Genomic DNA, 17,500 nt, shown 5'->3' with positions numbered 1-17,500 from the left:
TGTATCATTAAATCTATTCAATTCAATTCAATTCAATTTATTAAAGCACATTTCACGAAGGTAAGGCAAGAATGCACTAGCCCGCAAATAGCATAGGCTAATCTAGGCGGGTAGTGCAGTTGATTAGTATATATTTACAGAATATAATTTAAAGATATACCAATAATTAATGTGTAATAAGTTAAGTAAAAAATAATGACTGTCTAAATTAAAATTAAGAAAGTTTCATATTAGCTAATCATACCACTGATATTTGAAGTTTTTAATCAGAGTGTTGACGTCAACATAAATATCCTCTTGATCAAGAAGTTTTAGTAATCTGGTCTGAAGGCATTTCTTAAAGGAGGCTTTAGTTTTTGCACGGAAGATTCCGGTAATTCATTCCAAATTTTACAACCTAATCTCGAAAATGAGTGGCTCAGTTGTGTCAGCTTTGAGCATTTTATATGAAATTTGCCCGTGGATGCAGACCTGGTTCTATACGAGTGCACAGAATCTACTCGATCAAAAAGATTTATTAGGTTCAGGGGAGCACTTTGGTTATTGATATCATGCATAAGACTGGCTATAGATTTGAAATAAAGCATGTCAACTGGAAGGATATTAGAACATACGAATAACGGGATGGTATGCTCTCTGTTATTGCGGAAATAAATTAGACGTAAGGCTCTTTTTTGGAGGATTAAGATTTTCTCCAGATTTGATTTTGAAGTATGGCCCCATACTGAAAGACCGTAAGAAACGTAAGGATGGATTAGAGAACGGTAAATATGAAGAAGAATAGAAGTGGGTAGAACGTATCTCAACCGTGATATAATACCAATTGTTTTACTTATCTTAAGCGAAATATAATTAATGTGATATTGCCAAGAGAGGTTGCTGTCGATCAACACACCCAGATACTTAACACAATCTTTTTGTTCAAGGTGTTCGAGCACATTGTGTTCGCAGTCGAATACTTTTATGTGAAGGCGATTTGCTGTCGCTCTTTGGCGAGGATGAAAGCGACACCACCACCATGCCACGTGAGCATTCTTACGCTGTTAAAAAATGATAATTAAATTTTATAGTAATGGCCCTTCTACTTCATTGTCCGTTGTTGTCCGGAAGCGGCAACATAGACCGCTGCAAAAGCTTGAAATGTTGATTATCGTCAAAGCCTAGAAAACTCACGTTGCATTTAACAAATCGACGGCAGTTTTTTATTATTTTTATATACTCTTATAGACCATAAAATGACGTCAAAGAATGTTCAAAACTCAAGTGGAACCACAAGCCGCAGGCGATCGAGTGGTTTCACTGCCAAGTTTGGAACATTTTATGGCGTCATTTTATGGTCTATAAGAGTATAGACCATAGAAAACTACCGTCGAGTTGTTTTTTACAATAACATGGAAAAAGTACGAACGGAATTGACTATTTTTTTTCGTTGAGAAAGCGCGCACGTTACATCTGACGTCATTTTTATTGTCTGCACTTTTATAGACAATAGCTACGAGCCAATCAGCGTGCGGGAGTTTGGACAGTTATTGTAAAATGTAAAATGTGTTCATGAATCATAGACCTCCATGGTAAAATTCTCTCCATTTTTAAATGGATTTCTAACAGCTAAAGATATCTCAAACAGGTGAGGTGAACATATCTAGTATAGATTGAAGCGGCTGACCTACCTCCACCCAAGCTGTTATGGAATTGTGCATAGGGTCTTGATTTCCACCACTTGAGGAATGGTTTGATGAAACGAAAACGCTCGGAGCATTTTGATATGCCTTAGTGAAGTGTATGTCCTATGTAAAAGTCGTAGTGGTTAGAAAAGGATTACATTCACTCTCAAACTCATTAATATAATTCACTTTGAAGCTGGCGATCCTACGGATGTCAAGGATATATACGTCCAAAAAGAAAACGTACTCTTTTCTCTTCAGCAAAACGTTGCAGTTTAAACTAAAAACGAAGTGCACTGACCTTGCAGAAGGCATTATTGAAATCAGAAGGAGGAGGCTGAGAGTTTGCAAAACAAACTGAACTGTGTTCCGAGAAGAGAGGCTTGTGAAAAGAGGAAAACGCCAACCAGCTCTAAAGAAAATAAGTGAACCAAAATCTTATGAAAAGTAGGTAACACTATCATGTCACTGGGCGCGTGTCTTTACCATATACAATGACAGTCAGGGTTAAGGCTGACTTAATGTTAGACTTAAGAGAAGTAGACCATGGCTGACTTGGTTTTCTAAATGGTGTTTGTACAAATGAGAGAATTCAAGAAAGCTTAATATTTTTACGCCGATATAATATTTTCCATTTAGAATGATGCATGGGAAGTTTTGGAAAATCCACATAGAGCAATTAACTGATAATTCAGTTTTTTACATGTTTTCGATGCGCTTCACCTTATTAAAGTTTAAATATTGTGTTCTTGAAAAGGGTTTTTCAGGCAATCTTATAAAAACTCAACAAAGAAGATCTTTGACTGAAACTAATTTCTTCCTTACCCTCTGTGCAGTAGGTAAGGATGCCGTATGTGGCACCCATGAACTGGGTTAAATCAAAACATAAACGCAGGGCAAAACAACAGGAAATTGTATGCACTTACAACGTAAATATCTTCATGAGAGCCTGCGTAATTTTGCAGTTCCCTCAAACATATTTTCAGTGAAGATTGGGAGACGTCCTCCAACCAAACACTGGCAGCATCCCTTTTTAGTCCAGCATGGTGGTGTGCCGCGGTAATAAAAACGGAAGGTTTCTTCGAAAACTTACCCTGTAAAGTAAAGTAAATAAAAAATAAAAGGTAGAATTTTTATTATGCGACTTAGTTATACCGATGCTACCTTAACGCAAAATACCTTTATAGTTTACAGTGCATCGTATGAATATAACTCTCACAAGTAGTCTAAATACTCGAACCAGGCTAATTAATGTCGCATGCTAAAGTCTCAGTTTAATTTAAGAAATAATTTAAGAAATCTATCGTGTGACTCTGGCATCAAACTATCTAGACCGGCTTGGAGGTGGGGATTCTACTAACGGTTTTATTAGTGTTTGAGCAAACGCCCTTGCTCTTCTGGAATTAATCAGAAATTTATCTGGAAAACATCTGATCTGGTCGCAGTTAGTGTTCATTGACTTTGATAATACCATGGCAACGAATTCAGACGTTTTTTTGTTTTGTTTTGTTTTGTACTTTTTTTTTTGAGTGGGGGGGGGGGGGGGGATAAACATTTCAGTTTTAAGAAGAAGTAAAATTCTTTTTTCTGACGTACCGTATTTTTTTTTGGATTGTTAGCTCTTAATAGTGTTCCTGTGTTAGTTTCGACTAACTTTTTATGTCAATTTCGGCGTCTTTTGAAAGTATTGGCTAATACATTCAGAAATGCAAGATGGCATGTCCAAGACGGTTGCCATTGGAAATCATGACAAAATTAACACGTCATATGACGTCGTCAATTAACGTTGTGGAACTCAAAAAAAAAAAAAACGTCTTTGGGCGTACTATTTATCATGCAAGTGTCACTGCCGTAGCTTTAATAAGGCGGGCACAGAATTCGCCTAGGCCCTCCCTCCGCCCCAGGAAAACAAAGGAAAGCCAGGTCTAGATATGGTTAAATGTGCACTTCTGACCACAGGAAAAAAGCTTGCGAGCAGCAACCCCCACCCCTCCCCCACCATGACAAGGAAAAAAAAAATGAAACGAAGCAAACAAATATCACTTACCGAGGGAAAATTCACAGTCTCACAAGTCGTTCCAGTCCACCACTGTGATATGCGCACCTCTCCACTGACACCACCAACTGGAGCTCCCTGATAACCCATCCAGTCAACGGTCACGTTAGCACTAGATTTGCGTTCGTTAAAACCGGCTGCCATCACACAGGCGGTAAATTGATGGTAATTTACGTGTTCAACCCAAGAAACTGCGGCATCATGGACAAAGGACTTGTCACTGGTGTCAATGTGATTGACAGTAATCTGTACTTCAATGGGTTTGTCAGGGTAGAAAACGTAAGGTTGGAAACGGATTACCTCACAATGGGAGTACCCCAGTGATGGAATGTGTGGCATGTGACGACGACCACGTTGAAATGGAAATCCTGTTATCATGATACAAAATGTAAATCAGCTTAAGTGACCGTAGATAAAAATTGTTATGGGTAAAAAATATATCAGTAAAATGACTAGAAATGATATTTGAAAAGAATTGCCAGAGATATAAGGGCGTTATTTCGGGTTTTCCATGTAAACACTAATGGGACATTTGAAATGCTTTATTGGACGACCTAATCTTTTTTTTTTCTACTTTAATTTTCGAGAAAAAAAAAAAGTAATTTACTAAGAATTGTAACAATTCGTCAAACTCAAGTAAATTAAGGCATGGCAGTTTTGTCGATCAAAAAGTCAGGGGGTGGTCTATTTTCTAAGGCTTTCGTCCTAGTATCGAAAGACTTAAGCAGACCTATAGGTTTAAAATCTTGTCATTTTGGTTTGTAAGACGTACGCAAATTAGGTCACGTGACTCAGTAAGGCCAGAAAATGCTGGAAAACTTTACACCAAAAATGGTAACAGGTTATACGGATAGTGATTTACCTTTATTAGTACTAGACAGGTAAGAAGGGCAAAAATAAAAAAAAATTGTGCTTGGAAATTATCGATTTTTTTTGTTAGCTGTGAAAATAAACAATGTTTTATACTAGTGCCCAGTCTCCCATAAAAATCGTTGTTGTTTTCGTGCCTTTAATTTTAGGTATCTCAAAGTTGCCAAGCGTGTACATAATATACGCAATATTCTTAACAGTATAAAACTTGTGGTAGCCTTCAGGAAGTAATAAAAAGCTTACAATTTTGCTTTAAAGAATTTTAAGCTAAAAATAACTCTAATAGGTCACGTGACAAGTTATGACCTCTCTAACCCTTTCATGTTCTATAATGTATTGTTATCAAGTAGATCGTAAAGCCAGTTTGTGTTATTTAAAATGGTAACAAAGTTACACCACCCCCTCAATTTTTCGGGAAAGGAACGTAGGCCTATGCCTTAATTCACCTGAGAACTCACGCTTTGTACGCGTGTCTACAATGAGCTCTTTAGATTTCGCCTTTTCGCACGTTTTTCCCGCCATCACGTCCTTCTTTACGTCAAAATTCTGATCCCAGCCAAATCGTTAAATTTTGTTTCTGAATTTATAGAAAATTGGCAATATGAATATTTTACATGGTCATCATCCATTGCTATTGCAATATGAAATGCTTGTCAATACATGAAGTCATGTCAAATTCTAACCTCGTTTTTTCTATTATTTCTCGCAAAGCCCGTATCTCAACTCCTCAAGAAGCATAGAATAGCGTACCCCCACCGATTAATTGTGATGCTTCCCGCTCCTGCTCACATATCGAATGCCACTCCTAAAATAAGCCAGATCCCGCACACCACCTAACCTGATTTAGTTATCTTCGACTATAAAATAAAATGACCTCAAGTTCTTAAAGGGAACCTCTACTCAAAAGAAAAAAATGGACGGTAAATTGTTGGAAATTATGTCTAAATTTTAAATTTTAGTTGAAAAAGTTGAAATAACATTCAAGTGTGCTTTAAAATTAGATATGACTTGAACTAAAATTTACAATTTAGACAGTATTTCCAACCATTTACCATTCATTTTCGGAGTAGAGGTTCCCTTTAAGTTTCTTAGCCATTTGAGTTTTAAACGACTTGGAACTAATTCACGATAGCTTTTAGAGGAACTCCAGCGTTGTGAATGTGTCTAAGTGTAACATCTTTCCTTTCCAAATGGAAACACGTTTTCGTAATATTAGTGTCCCGATGCGCATCTTCTAAAAGAGTATAATGCTGCGGTCATATGTTAAGTAAACGTTGCTTATTATTGGTTTACATAATGTCTTTTTACCGTCAGTCTTCAGAGACGTATCTAGAATTCAACCTATATGTAACTAAGCATACCTTCACAGCTGCCAGGATGTTGTACTGTAAAATTCAGTTGCAGCAAACACATTTCCTGTTCAAACAGGCACTTGTTGTCATAAGTCGTACCATTTGAGGAACAGATTGGTTCTTGAAATGAGAGACAGTTCTCAACACTGACACACCGAGCATCGGAAGGCCCAAAAGCCTTACAAAGACAGTGGTAATCGCACGTGACGTCTAAACATGGATCCAAGTCTAGAAATATGTGCAAAGGAAGGAATGTTAAGAGAAAGTAGAACATCCGGTTGGAAGCAGTAAGAGAGCGTGTAGATTTAAAATTGGGTTCAGGGAGGATGAATATAAGAAATCGCCTGTATCTGGCTTGGTATTATGGCAGATATCAAAACCTGAAACGCTCAAAGGCCAAATACATTCTTTTTGACCCCACATAACATGGAGATGTGTACAAGTGTATTAGTATTAGCGTCATATCTGCTATGAATGTACCTGAAATGGTAGACAAATGGGATTGGGGCAAATATTTCAATATATGCCATTCCCAATGTATCACGATCTGACCTAGAAACCATGCTATCCACTGTCAATGACATAGTACTTTCCCACCACTTCTCCAAAAGACAACATAACCGATTTGGGTACACGGGCTCAACACTGTAAGTGTGGGCTGAAGAACGGATAGATTTTTATTCGTGCGTTAAAATTTGTATCGTTCGCATAAAAAGATAACGTCAATAAGAATTTGTCCTAGCCTAAGACTTTGTCCTTTTCTTATACCTAAACAAGAATCCATATAACAATTGTTGGAAATATACATAAATTGTTGCTTGGTCTTCATTTACAACTGATTTTACGTACCTCCAATAACCACATAATCTACTTGGATGGCGTCTTTGTTGTTTACATCACTGTTATAGTGTTTCACACAAATTTCTGTTTCCATTGTGGATGTGTGCTAAAATTGAACAGAATTGTTTCATTTGTGGGGTTTGAGATAGCAGTGATGTAAATTTTAATAAAAGCTTTTATGTGCTATTCGAGCAAAAACCACCACATTCTCTGACTTCTCCCATACAATAAACTGAAATTTGACAAAATTTAAATATCCCTGGTATTTTATTTATCCATAGAAATCATAACTTAAGGCTATTTAGGCCGATGGGGCAGGTATCCCACCCGCGCTGGCTTTGCACGTTCATCACTTTCTATTGCGGATTCAAAGAATACATTTTTTTTGGTACTATATGTCTTCCAAGTCTCTTGGTGATGTGGTCAATCGAGATGGAGCTAGAAGACTTTGGTCTTGGCAGACTATATCAATGCTAGAGTTGCCTCATTTTTTTTTTTTTTTTTGCCGCTTTAAAGTTCACATTTTTTATATTTTAGTTGAGTTTCTTTGCTTTTTGAAAACATTATGATTGATTTTTGAGCTTCTCGACCAAAAACTACTTACTACAAGATTCAAGAAAGGCCTTGTTTGAAAATTATGGTTTTGCAATAAGGGAAAATCCCGTTCTAGGCAGTCGAAGCCGAAAATTTCTGGATGATTTTTTTTTTTCGAACATACTTCAAACCCAGACCCTAGACTTCTTGAGTAAGTTAAGTGTCTAGTAAGGGTGGAACTCTTCTCATAGTACACTCAAAATCAGGCATAAAACAACAACAACAACAACAACAACAACAACAACAACAACAACAACAACAACCAGTATTGTGATAAAATTTGAAGTAAGTAGAAAATAGATTAATGAACTTGTTTGTATTCTCATAAGGTAATGTAAAATCGTGCCTCCTTACTTTCTCTTAACCAATTGCTTATTGGATCAACGATAAACATAACAAAAGTTAAAGAAAGTACCTCAATCCAGCTGGCAATTGCGTCACATTCAGATCCAGCAGACAGACGCGAATTGTTATACTTGCGTTTAGGCGTTACCACTACCACAAGAGGAACAAAGAATGGAGCTGTAAAGTTGATTTTCTATGAGAAAAAATAAACAAATATGCATAAACGTATAGGATGATGATGACAGTTATTAATTTTCCTTATTTACTTCTCCTTACCTGGCAGAAAGCATAGTTATCTCTGCGAGATGGTGAGGTAATGTTTGCAAACAACAGACTGTTCGTCAGGGTAAAATTGTCCAGATTGAGGTTAGTAAATGCCAACCAGTTCTGCAAGAAAGCAAAATAAATGATTGCTCAAGTTAGCCTTTTCTTTAATCGAATATAACCCTCTCATTTAAGTTTTTAAAATCTTTTGGGTATTTGACCAAACTGTCTGACAGGCTACTATACCAGTTTGGACATGCTACATTGGTGTTTCTTTTCACCTCCGTTGTTGTTTGTACTTTCCTATTCCCCTTTTACCTTTCTCCTCTTAGCCCACGCTTTTTTTTATCTGGATCAATGCATTATGTCCAAAACTGTTTCTTAATTTACGTTTACAAAATGGCACAATGGACTGAAATGGCCTGCGATTTAAGCCATTGATCTTAGAGTGCCCCTAACCCTTCAATTTGTTTTCTTTTGGTAGATTTCCATATCTATCAAGAACTCATTTTCGAAAAAAAAATTGAGAAATATTGAATCCTTTTTTTTTACGAGTGCTAGAAGTGAAGGTAATATTGTCAATATTCTCACATATCGTTCGCATTAGTCCCCCACTCGGCCAAATGTGTCCAAATATGGAGCGTGACGTAAGAAAAAGACATCGCGCAAAAATATCCGAAGATTCGCGGTAATGCTTCAATTGTAAACAGAGAGAATGGTTGCAAAATGTGTGGTTTTTGATGCAGCAACTCTCGAAATGTAGAGAAAGGAATCAGCCTACTTTCAATGCTTCGTGCTTTGGAATGGTGTCCTTTTCTTACGTCACAGCTAAGAAAGTGTCCAATATCGAACGCTTCTCATTGTCTCGTTTCTAATGAGCCCACGAGACAAAAAATTTGTCCAGCTGGGCTTAGAGGGCACAAAAATAAAATAATTTGAGTAACTTTTAGCGCTTGTAAAAAAAAGGATTCAATATTTCTAAAAAAAAAAACATTTCGAGAATGAGTTCTTCACAGATATGGAAATTTACCAAAAGAAACAAATTGAAGGGTTAGGGACACTTTAAGTGCCGCCTTGCTGGATTTACTATCTCATTTGGATTTTTCAGGTTTTCCAACACGTCATCAATACATTCAAAAATTGACCTAAGAACGTTTATTTCTTTTAGAATAGCCCTAACAACGCGCCATTATGATTCAGAACTATATCGCAAGCATTTGTTAAGTCTTGGTAACCGAGCGTCCTACTCAAATCTCAGGCGCGGGCGCCAGGAGCGCGAGTGTTAACTCATAAGGGTTAACGCTGGCGTGCTTAGTGCCTGCGTCTGGGATTGGAGTACGACGCGCGGTTACCAAGATTTAACGAACGCTTGCAGTATAGCTCTGAATCAAACGCAGGGTTTTTAGGACTATTCTACTTGATATAAATATGGAGCAACGATCAGAAAGGACAAAAGACTACTTCATTGTGAGTAATTCAACTTTATATGAGATAAAATGTAATCTTTATTTAGTCGAAACACTCTTTTCTATAGCCCATGATAAAACTAACAAAATGTAAAATGAGAAAAGTACCATAAAGGCAATGTTTCATAACCAAAGGACAAAGACATTTTAGAGGAAGAAGCAACATCGTTGTCAAAATCGTTTTTCGATTTATTTCTAAGACATTCATTTCACAATAAAGGTTTCAAAACCAAAGTGTCCTTAGATTAATTTTGGAAAAGTCACAAGGTGTGCTTATTGTTACGTTCACTCCAATAGGCACGAATGTTCAAAGTCAAGTCCGGACACTCTCTATTCCCGTCCAACTCACCCTTGAAAAGGGCAAGTTTATTTCTTTATAACATAAAGAATTACGTTACAGAAGACAGAAGCAATATCTTAAAAAATAATAATAATACTAATACGAAGTAATTACTCACAATTTTTATGTTTTGGTGTAAGCCATCGAAAAGCTTGGTTTCACGGACACAAAGATTGAAACTGTCCACACTGGGATGTTGAATCCACAGCGCCATGGCATCCTGGGGTCTTTTGGCTAACTTGTGAGAAGGGGTTACTAGAACAGTTGGTGGAGTCATAAGTCGCTAAAAAAAATCAAATATAACAACTTAAATGATGAGGATAAGATACGGTATTTACTTACCCTAGAAAATGAAACCACATTTTTAATGTTTCAGAGGAGCCAAAAAACATCCTAAATTCAAAATATAATGAAATATAATAATTTTATACCAAAATGAGAACAATATAGCCAAACGTATCTTTGACAGACAGACAAACATATTTAGGGATAGAATTGACTTGATCTGGTCGTTATACCTCACGCATTCGCATTGTTAAAAAAAAAAAAGTTTTCAAAGTTCTATCTTCAAATTCAACTTTCAAGTTTATTTGGTGTTGGATAAATTTACATGTATAATTTCTCGGCGCCGAAGGTAGCAAAGCTAATCTAGGCGGGCCAGTATGACGAAAAAGAAAGAATAAATTTTACTGCTAAGTAAAAAGGAAGACTTAGCTATAATATCAAAGATACAAGAATAAGGGAAGGTTTCTGAGAGGTTACTAATAACAACAATCATAAAACGGTCGTTCTCTAATTCCGATACGACCACAATTACAATTAAGAATAAACTTTTTGATGCTCTTTTCAAACTTATACTATTATATGAATGCGAAATTGGGGAACCTGAATTATTATCATATAAGACTTATTTTGAAAAAAAGGACAGTTGAAAAAGTCCATATTAAGTTCTGCAAAGAAACAATAAATACACCATGGTACACACAAAGCCTGTCTGTCGGACAGAACTTGGGCGGAACCCATTAACTATAGACATGAAGACTTCAATTTTTAGTTACTGGCAAAGCCCACTACATGAAACAAACAATCCTCTCTTAAATAAAGCCTTTTGTTACGCAAGATTTTTTTGATGTATTAAATAGTGATAGTTAATACGAATGCCCTCCACAAGCAATAAATTAAATGGACAATATATCAAGAATGCTCGTTCCTCCCTTAAGACGCAACTAAGAAAAAAATATATTTAAAATTCAAATTAATGTTCCAGAAGAAAAAAAAAGTTCTTAGAATCAGTATGTAAATAATGAGTTGTTTCACTGTTTTTATTTCAATTATTCTAAATTGTAATCTCCTTGTTTCAGTTAATCCGTTATTCTAGTTAACATTGAACCTTTTATTGTAACTAGACCAATATCTCCCTTTGGAGAGTAAGGCGCAATGAAGATACCCTATCACTATCACTATCGCTCACTCACTAACCAACTCACTCACTCACTCACCAACTCACTCACTCACTCACTCACTCACTCACTCACTCACTCACTCACTCACTCACTCACTCACTCACTCACTCACTCACTCACTCACTCACTCACTCACTCAATCACTCACTCACTCACTCACTCACTCACTCACTCACTCACTCACTCACTCACTCACTCACTCACTCACCTCCCACCCACCCAGTTACCAACTCATTTAAGCGCGCACGCAGGCACGCACGCATTGTGCACGCAATCACTCAGTCACTCACTGACTTACTCACTCACCCATCCACCAACACACCTCCCACCCACCCACCCACCTACTCACCAACTGACTCATGCACGCAGGCACGCACGCATTATTCACTCACTCACTAACTCACTCACTCATGCAATCAACCACCCACGCACCCACTCACCCACTCACCCACTCACTTACTCACGTACTCACTTACTCACTCACTCACTCACTCACTCACTCACTCACTCACTCACTCACTCACTCACTCACTCACTCACTCACTCACTCACTCACTCACCCACTCACCCACTCACCCACTCACCCACTCACCCACTCACCCACTCACCCACCCACCTCCCCACTCACTCACTCACTCACTCACTCACTCACTCACTCACTCACTCACTCACTCACTCACTCACTCACTCACTCACTCGCTCACTCACTAAAAATCGTCACGTTTCATTGATTTTGTGCCAGCATTGTCTGAAAAGTAGATTTGTAGCTCATGAGCTTTTGCACCTCTGTCTGGGTGCTTATGGTTTAGAACCGTGAGAAAAAAAAGCTATGATTTTGAACTTCTAACATGAACCTCAATAAACGAACTGCAATGGATAATTAAGTTTATACCAAGCCCATGCTTCTTTAATTTCTAAAGTCTAGGTTAAACAAAATTTCGATAATAGAGAGGACAAATCAATTTTGAAAAAAAAAAGTCTCGACTGCTTACTTTGAAATTGGCGTCCCGTAAGCGATGAATGATTTTGACAAATAAGGTTGAAATACTGTCCGTCTAACTTTTCGCAAGGAAGGGAAATTGTCTGACTTGACCGACGGTTTCTTTTTCTAAAACTGGCTTAAGTTGATAACAGAATCAAAAGGCCGTTACTTTTAAGATTCTATTACAAATGAAGCCAGTAGGTAGAGGTTTTTTTACTTCTTGTTTTGCTAATTGAAATTTTATTAAATAAGTAAATACTTATATGAATACTTATTATGTTAACCTGTGGGAAGTCGATCCTTTTGCATTCTGTCCCAGTAGTCCAGGAATTCAAGTTAGCAGTTCCTATTTCAGCTCCAGAAGGAACGGATTGGACAGCGATCCAATTCACCTCTGCTGTCCCATTAGAACCTTCACCGTATTCAGAAACACAGGTGGTGAATTGATTTTGATCTTCTGATTCAACCCAAATAGCTGCACCGCTACCACGAGTTAGGGTTCTTTCCACCGAATGACCAAATGAGGCAAACACTTTCACTTTCTTTCCGCCATTGAAAGGTTGAGAAAACGATATTTTCTTGCAAGCGAACAGTCCTGGACTGGATGTCGTCATGTTGACTTTTCCGGCCTTAAAACTGGCAGCTATTAAAGGAGAGAATATACAAAGACTTGCTAAGACTGAATACCTTTTTGTGATTAGTAAATTAATCCTCAAATGTATTTTGCTTGATTGTATAGTCCATCCTTGAGCACCCAACAAAGAATTGCAGTTCACATTAATTCAAAACGACAAGGAAGCTATGCAAGTGACCATCAATTGTAAAAATTGCAATATTTGCTTTTAAAAAAAGGTTTAAAGACCTTAAACTACCTCCGCAAATTCTCTATTATCTGGTTACTTCCACAGCGATCTACTTCCGCCCCACCCCCAAGTCTGTCTGTTACTCTTTGCGCTACAATTAAGAGGACAAATGACGACATATACTTAAAAAAAAGTCCTAATTAAAGCAAATGGGGGTTTTGCAGTTACCTTCTCTTCCTCCAATTAGCAGCACAACTGTAAATAAGACAAAGCCAAGGTGCAGGGGGAGATAGCACTCGTGAGACATCTTGCCTCAGCTAAAAGAAAACCTTCATGCAGTGAATGTTAAATGCAACACGTTTCCGTGATAATCATATTCGTCTGCTCTCGAATGAATTATTCTGGCTCGACTTGAAGTGTTTTTCTAATGGAAATCCTTTTTTGAGAGGTTAAGATGTAACCCTTACACGTCAGATTTAAAAGGCTCCTTTCAGTTTAATAGTTGTTAAATGCCTGTTTAATCCTCGGACGTTCACATTGGATAAGGTTATTCAATTTTGTTTAATTATTTAATTTAATTAATTTCAGAAAATTCTCAGCTGCAGTTAAGTTATCGAAATTCCAGCAATTAGAACGATTATCCTTTGCCCAAAAAATGTTGTTGAACAATTTATTTACATAATACTTTAGTTATCATTATTTGCAGTGGAAATAAATAATCTAAAAGAAACTATAATTAAAAGAAAAAAATAAAGATTTGGAATTAGACAAATTATTTGCGGGGATAATGACTTTCGGCTAGTGGAAGTAGGCAGGCGGAATTCAAAATAGAGATGCCTTTCTAAACCTACATGGCCCAGCAGTGAACAACTCCTTACCATAACTTAAAATTGAAGGAACATCTGGACATTCAACCCGGGCGTTTATATCGATGAAAACCATTTTTATTTTATTATTATTTTTATTTATTTATTTTGCCACACCACAAATACAATGTAAACAAACAAAAAACAAATAGAAAAAAATTACTTGTAACAATGGCGAGGAGACCTAAAGGAAACTATGAAGCTTATATTAATTAGGTCTTCTCAGTTATTATTTTACAAGATGAAATCAAAAAAGAAGATAGGAACACGACGACGGATACAATTACAATTTCAAACGGAAGGATATATTACGAAAAGAAAAGCTGTAAGAAAATGAAAACTACTAATCTTTATTAAAGGAAAACGCCTTAAGTGCTTTCTTAAAGGAGATAGAGGAGGACGAGTTGACGATTTCGGTACACAAGGAGTTGTAAAATTTAGGTCCCTGGTAAAAAACGAAAAATTGTTTGATGTTAGTTCGACAAAGACGCAAACGATAAAAATGAGAGTTTCCTGTATGATACGAATGAATTTCTTTCTGTAAGGTGAATTTACTGTCAAATTTTAAAGAAAGGGTACGGTTTTGGTAAGAGTACATGAATAAACCTAATTGAAATAGGTGTATGTCATAAAATTTTAAATTACCAATTTTCTAGAGATTGGATCAGTATGTGCATAGAAATGGGTTTTAGCTATAGTTCTCACCACTCGTTTTTGAAGAATTTTAAGACGAACAAGGTTAGATTTGTAAGTGGAGGCCCAAATTAAGTTGCAGTAAAAAAAGTATGGGTAGACTAGTGAAAAATATAATGTTCGTAGACATTTTGTCGACAAGTATAATTTAGATTTGCGAATTATTCCGATAAACTTTGTTGAATACAACCATCGAGTGAAACTTCTAATGGATCATGCTAGATGAGACTGAGTGCTATATTTGTTTTATAATATTGCAAGCTATATTAAAGCACTTATCGATAAGTATAAAAACTGAAAAATGAAGTTAGAATACTTGTTAATCGGACGTTTTTCTCCAATCTCTGAAATTATAAAATAATGTACACAAATGAAGTGTCGTCCTTCGGAACTGATTGAGCTCCAATAAAGGCGCACAGCATCAATCAACGTCCCCTTGCTGACCTTCAAAGCCTTCGCCATCTTTCGTGTCTGCAAGTCATGCAAGCTTATCAAAAGCTGGCGCAGGTATTTTACCTCGGGGATTGATACTGTTGTGTCGAATAATATTACGATAACAGGGCTTGATATTTTTGCCTGCGTAAGAAACAACTTGATTTCGTTTCATTGGGGCCTAGTATTGTTGCTCGGAGATGTATATTCTTGTGCCGAATAATTAACTATTATTCCATTCTGGCTTGTTAAATATGAGATGGTAATAGCCAAAGAGGCGCGAAGCGTTTAGATATTGGTGTTGAAGTTTATTGAATTTTATTTCAAGAAGATATTTTTTTCAAAAAAAAAAAAAAAATGACCGGATGATGAGGTAGCTTCCCACCAAAGCGACAGCGTAATGATCACATGACACGCGCAGCTCTTTGCTACTGGAGTTGAATGAAAAATCGAAAGCGAAGCAGATCGGACCATAGCTACTATGATTGGACACAGCCGGACATCTCAAATTCAAGAAACGTACAAGTGTACGAGTTACAACCTTTCTGAGACAAGCATTCAAGTGCTTTTGAAGTTCAAGCTAATCGAGAAGCGTAATAATTGTGCACATTTGAGCAAATGTTTTGCTGTGTGGTGCCGAGCGAAGGAAAGGATCAAAGACCTGACAGATTTTTTTTATGCTAAACTGAGTTCCTCGCAGACGTTTTAAAACGTCCAAGGGTACTAGGTACAACCTCACTGAGACAAGCAGTCAGTGCAAGTTTTTAAGCTTCAAGCTTATCGAGAAGGGTAAGAGCTGTGCACATTTGTGCAAGTGTTTTGCTGAGTGGGTGCCGAGTGATCGACGGAAACGAACATTATGGCCGCCGCTCGTACGGATCTCATAGACGAACTTTTGTAACTGAAGTCCTCGTAAATGCGTAGAACATGAAGGCAGGCATTAAGCTCGTCTTGGGAAATTCCTTCAGTTGGTCTTAACCTCTTACCGCCAAGCCATCGTGAAATTTTTGAAGATAACCGGTTGTTGCTGTTGTGGTTGTTATGTGATCAAAATGGTAATATCGTGCAATTTTTATGGTTTTAAAGGAAACTTCAGAGATACGTTAAATATTGTCATACCGAACTTTGTGGCTTTTATTGTTGTTATATTGAGATAGCATTTTCTGGTATTTGTTTCTTTTTCTTTTCTTTTCTTTTTTTGTCTCCATTTTTTCCGAAGAAACTTTCCCAGCCCCTGGGGCAATCCTTTTTCCAAATAAGGTCAAACTACGGTATATGAGCTCAGCTCAGTTTTTTGTACCCAGCCTTCCCTCGGTTATAGCAGAAATCCGCGCGCCGGAACCCCATTGATGAGAGATTTTTGTAAACCCATGTATGCGAAAACATTTTGTTATGACGTCACTGTCCGTCCAGCGTACGTCCGTACGTCCGCCCGTCTATGTAAGCAATTGCGAAATGCCACACTCAACCTGTGCGGCATCCTGCGTTTTTTCGGCGGGAAGTTAGATGGCTTACTTCTTTTAGAAAAAAAAAAAAAAAGAGAATTTTGAAGAACACTGATTTCTTGTATTCGTTGAATATGTTGTCAAACTACATATGTGGAGAAAGCAGGCGACTAATAAGCAAATTTGAACCCCGAGAGCGACGAACAAACAGGCGAAATGTCAGTTGAAAACAAACATTCGGTGAGCTGGGTGAGTAAGCAATTCGCAAGTCGCATAGAAGTTAAATACATTTTTGCAGACAACTGTCGGTAATTTTCCACATTTCACATTCTTCAAATTATAGAAAAACACTTAAATCGTTGCCATACGACTAATATTCGTGGATAAATTAATTTTGAACATTTACAGAGCTATTCACAGAGTTATGTTTTGTGTTGAACTTGTGTAATTCATTCACAGAGCACGTTTGTAAACACGCAGTAAACGTTTAAATATTTCGGACCACAACCAAGCAAGTTTTTCCTGTATTCTCTTGTTAACGTTTACTTATAGACTAGAATTATTTCTGTAAGAGAAATGTTCACAGAGTTATGAATTGTTTTGAACATTTTGTGCTGGACTTGTGTAGTTCATTCGCAATTCGCAGCGCATAAGTTTCATCAACACGCTCTAATTTTAAGCGTTCACTGAAATGTCTTGGGCCACAACCAAACATTATTTTTCCTGTATTTTCCGTTTGTTAACGTTTACTTAGAGACTAGAATTATTTCTGTAAGAGAAATATTCACAGAGTTATAAATTGTTTTGAACATTTTGTGCTCGACTTGTGTAATTCATTCGCAATACGCAGCGCATAAGTTTTGTAAAAACGCTCTAATTTTAAATTAAAGCGCTTTCTAAAATATTTCGGGCCACAACAAAACATTATTTTTCCTGTATTCTCCGTTTGTCAACGTTTGCTTAGAGACTTGAATTATTTCTGTAAGAGAAATATTCACAGAGTTATGAATTGTTTTGAACTTTTG

General features: G+C 37.0%; 1 protein-coding gene across 1 annotated transcript; it reads right to left on the bottom strand.

The window, feature by feature from the left end:
* Positions 1 to 852: 852 nt before the first annotated feature.
* On the bottom strand, positions 853 to 13,496 carry LOC146458769 (uncharacterized). The gene is made up of 12 exons (XM_085090305.1): positions 13,268 to 13,496; positions 12,521 to 12,879; positions 9,910 to 10,074; positions 7,998 to 8,108; positions 7,792 to 7,914; positions 6,792 to 6,888; positions 5,952 to 6,170; positions 3,712 to 4,088; positions 2,591 to 2,758; positions 1,966 to 2,076; positions 1,671 to 1,787; positions 853 to 879 (listed from the first exon to the last, which is right to left on the bottom strand). Exons 1-12 carry the CDS (start codon positions 13,344 to 13,346, stop codon positions 853 to 855), a joined length of 1,953 nt encoding a protein of 650 aa, XP_084946431.1. The 5' UTR covers positions 13,347 to 13,496.
* Between the last annotated feature and the right edge of the window lie 4,004 nt (positions 13,497 to 17,500).

This window comes from Pavona decussata, unplaced genomic scaffold, assembly GCF_977016875.1.
Source record: "Pavona decussata unplaced genomic scaffold, jaPavDecu1.1 SCAFFOLD_228, whole genome shotgun sequence".
NCBI classification, from domain to species: Eukaryota; Metazoa; Cnidaria; class Anthozoa; order Scleractinia; family Agariciidae; genus Pavona; species Pavona decussata.
The sequence above is the reverse complement of the archived record's forward strand: the minus strand, read 5'-3'. Positions and strand labels throughout refer to the sequence as shown.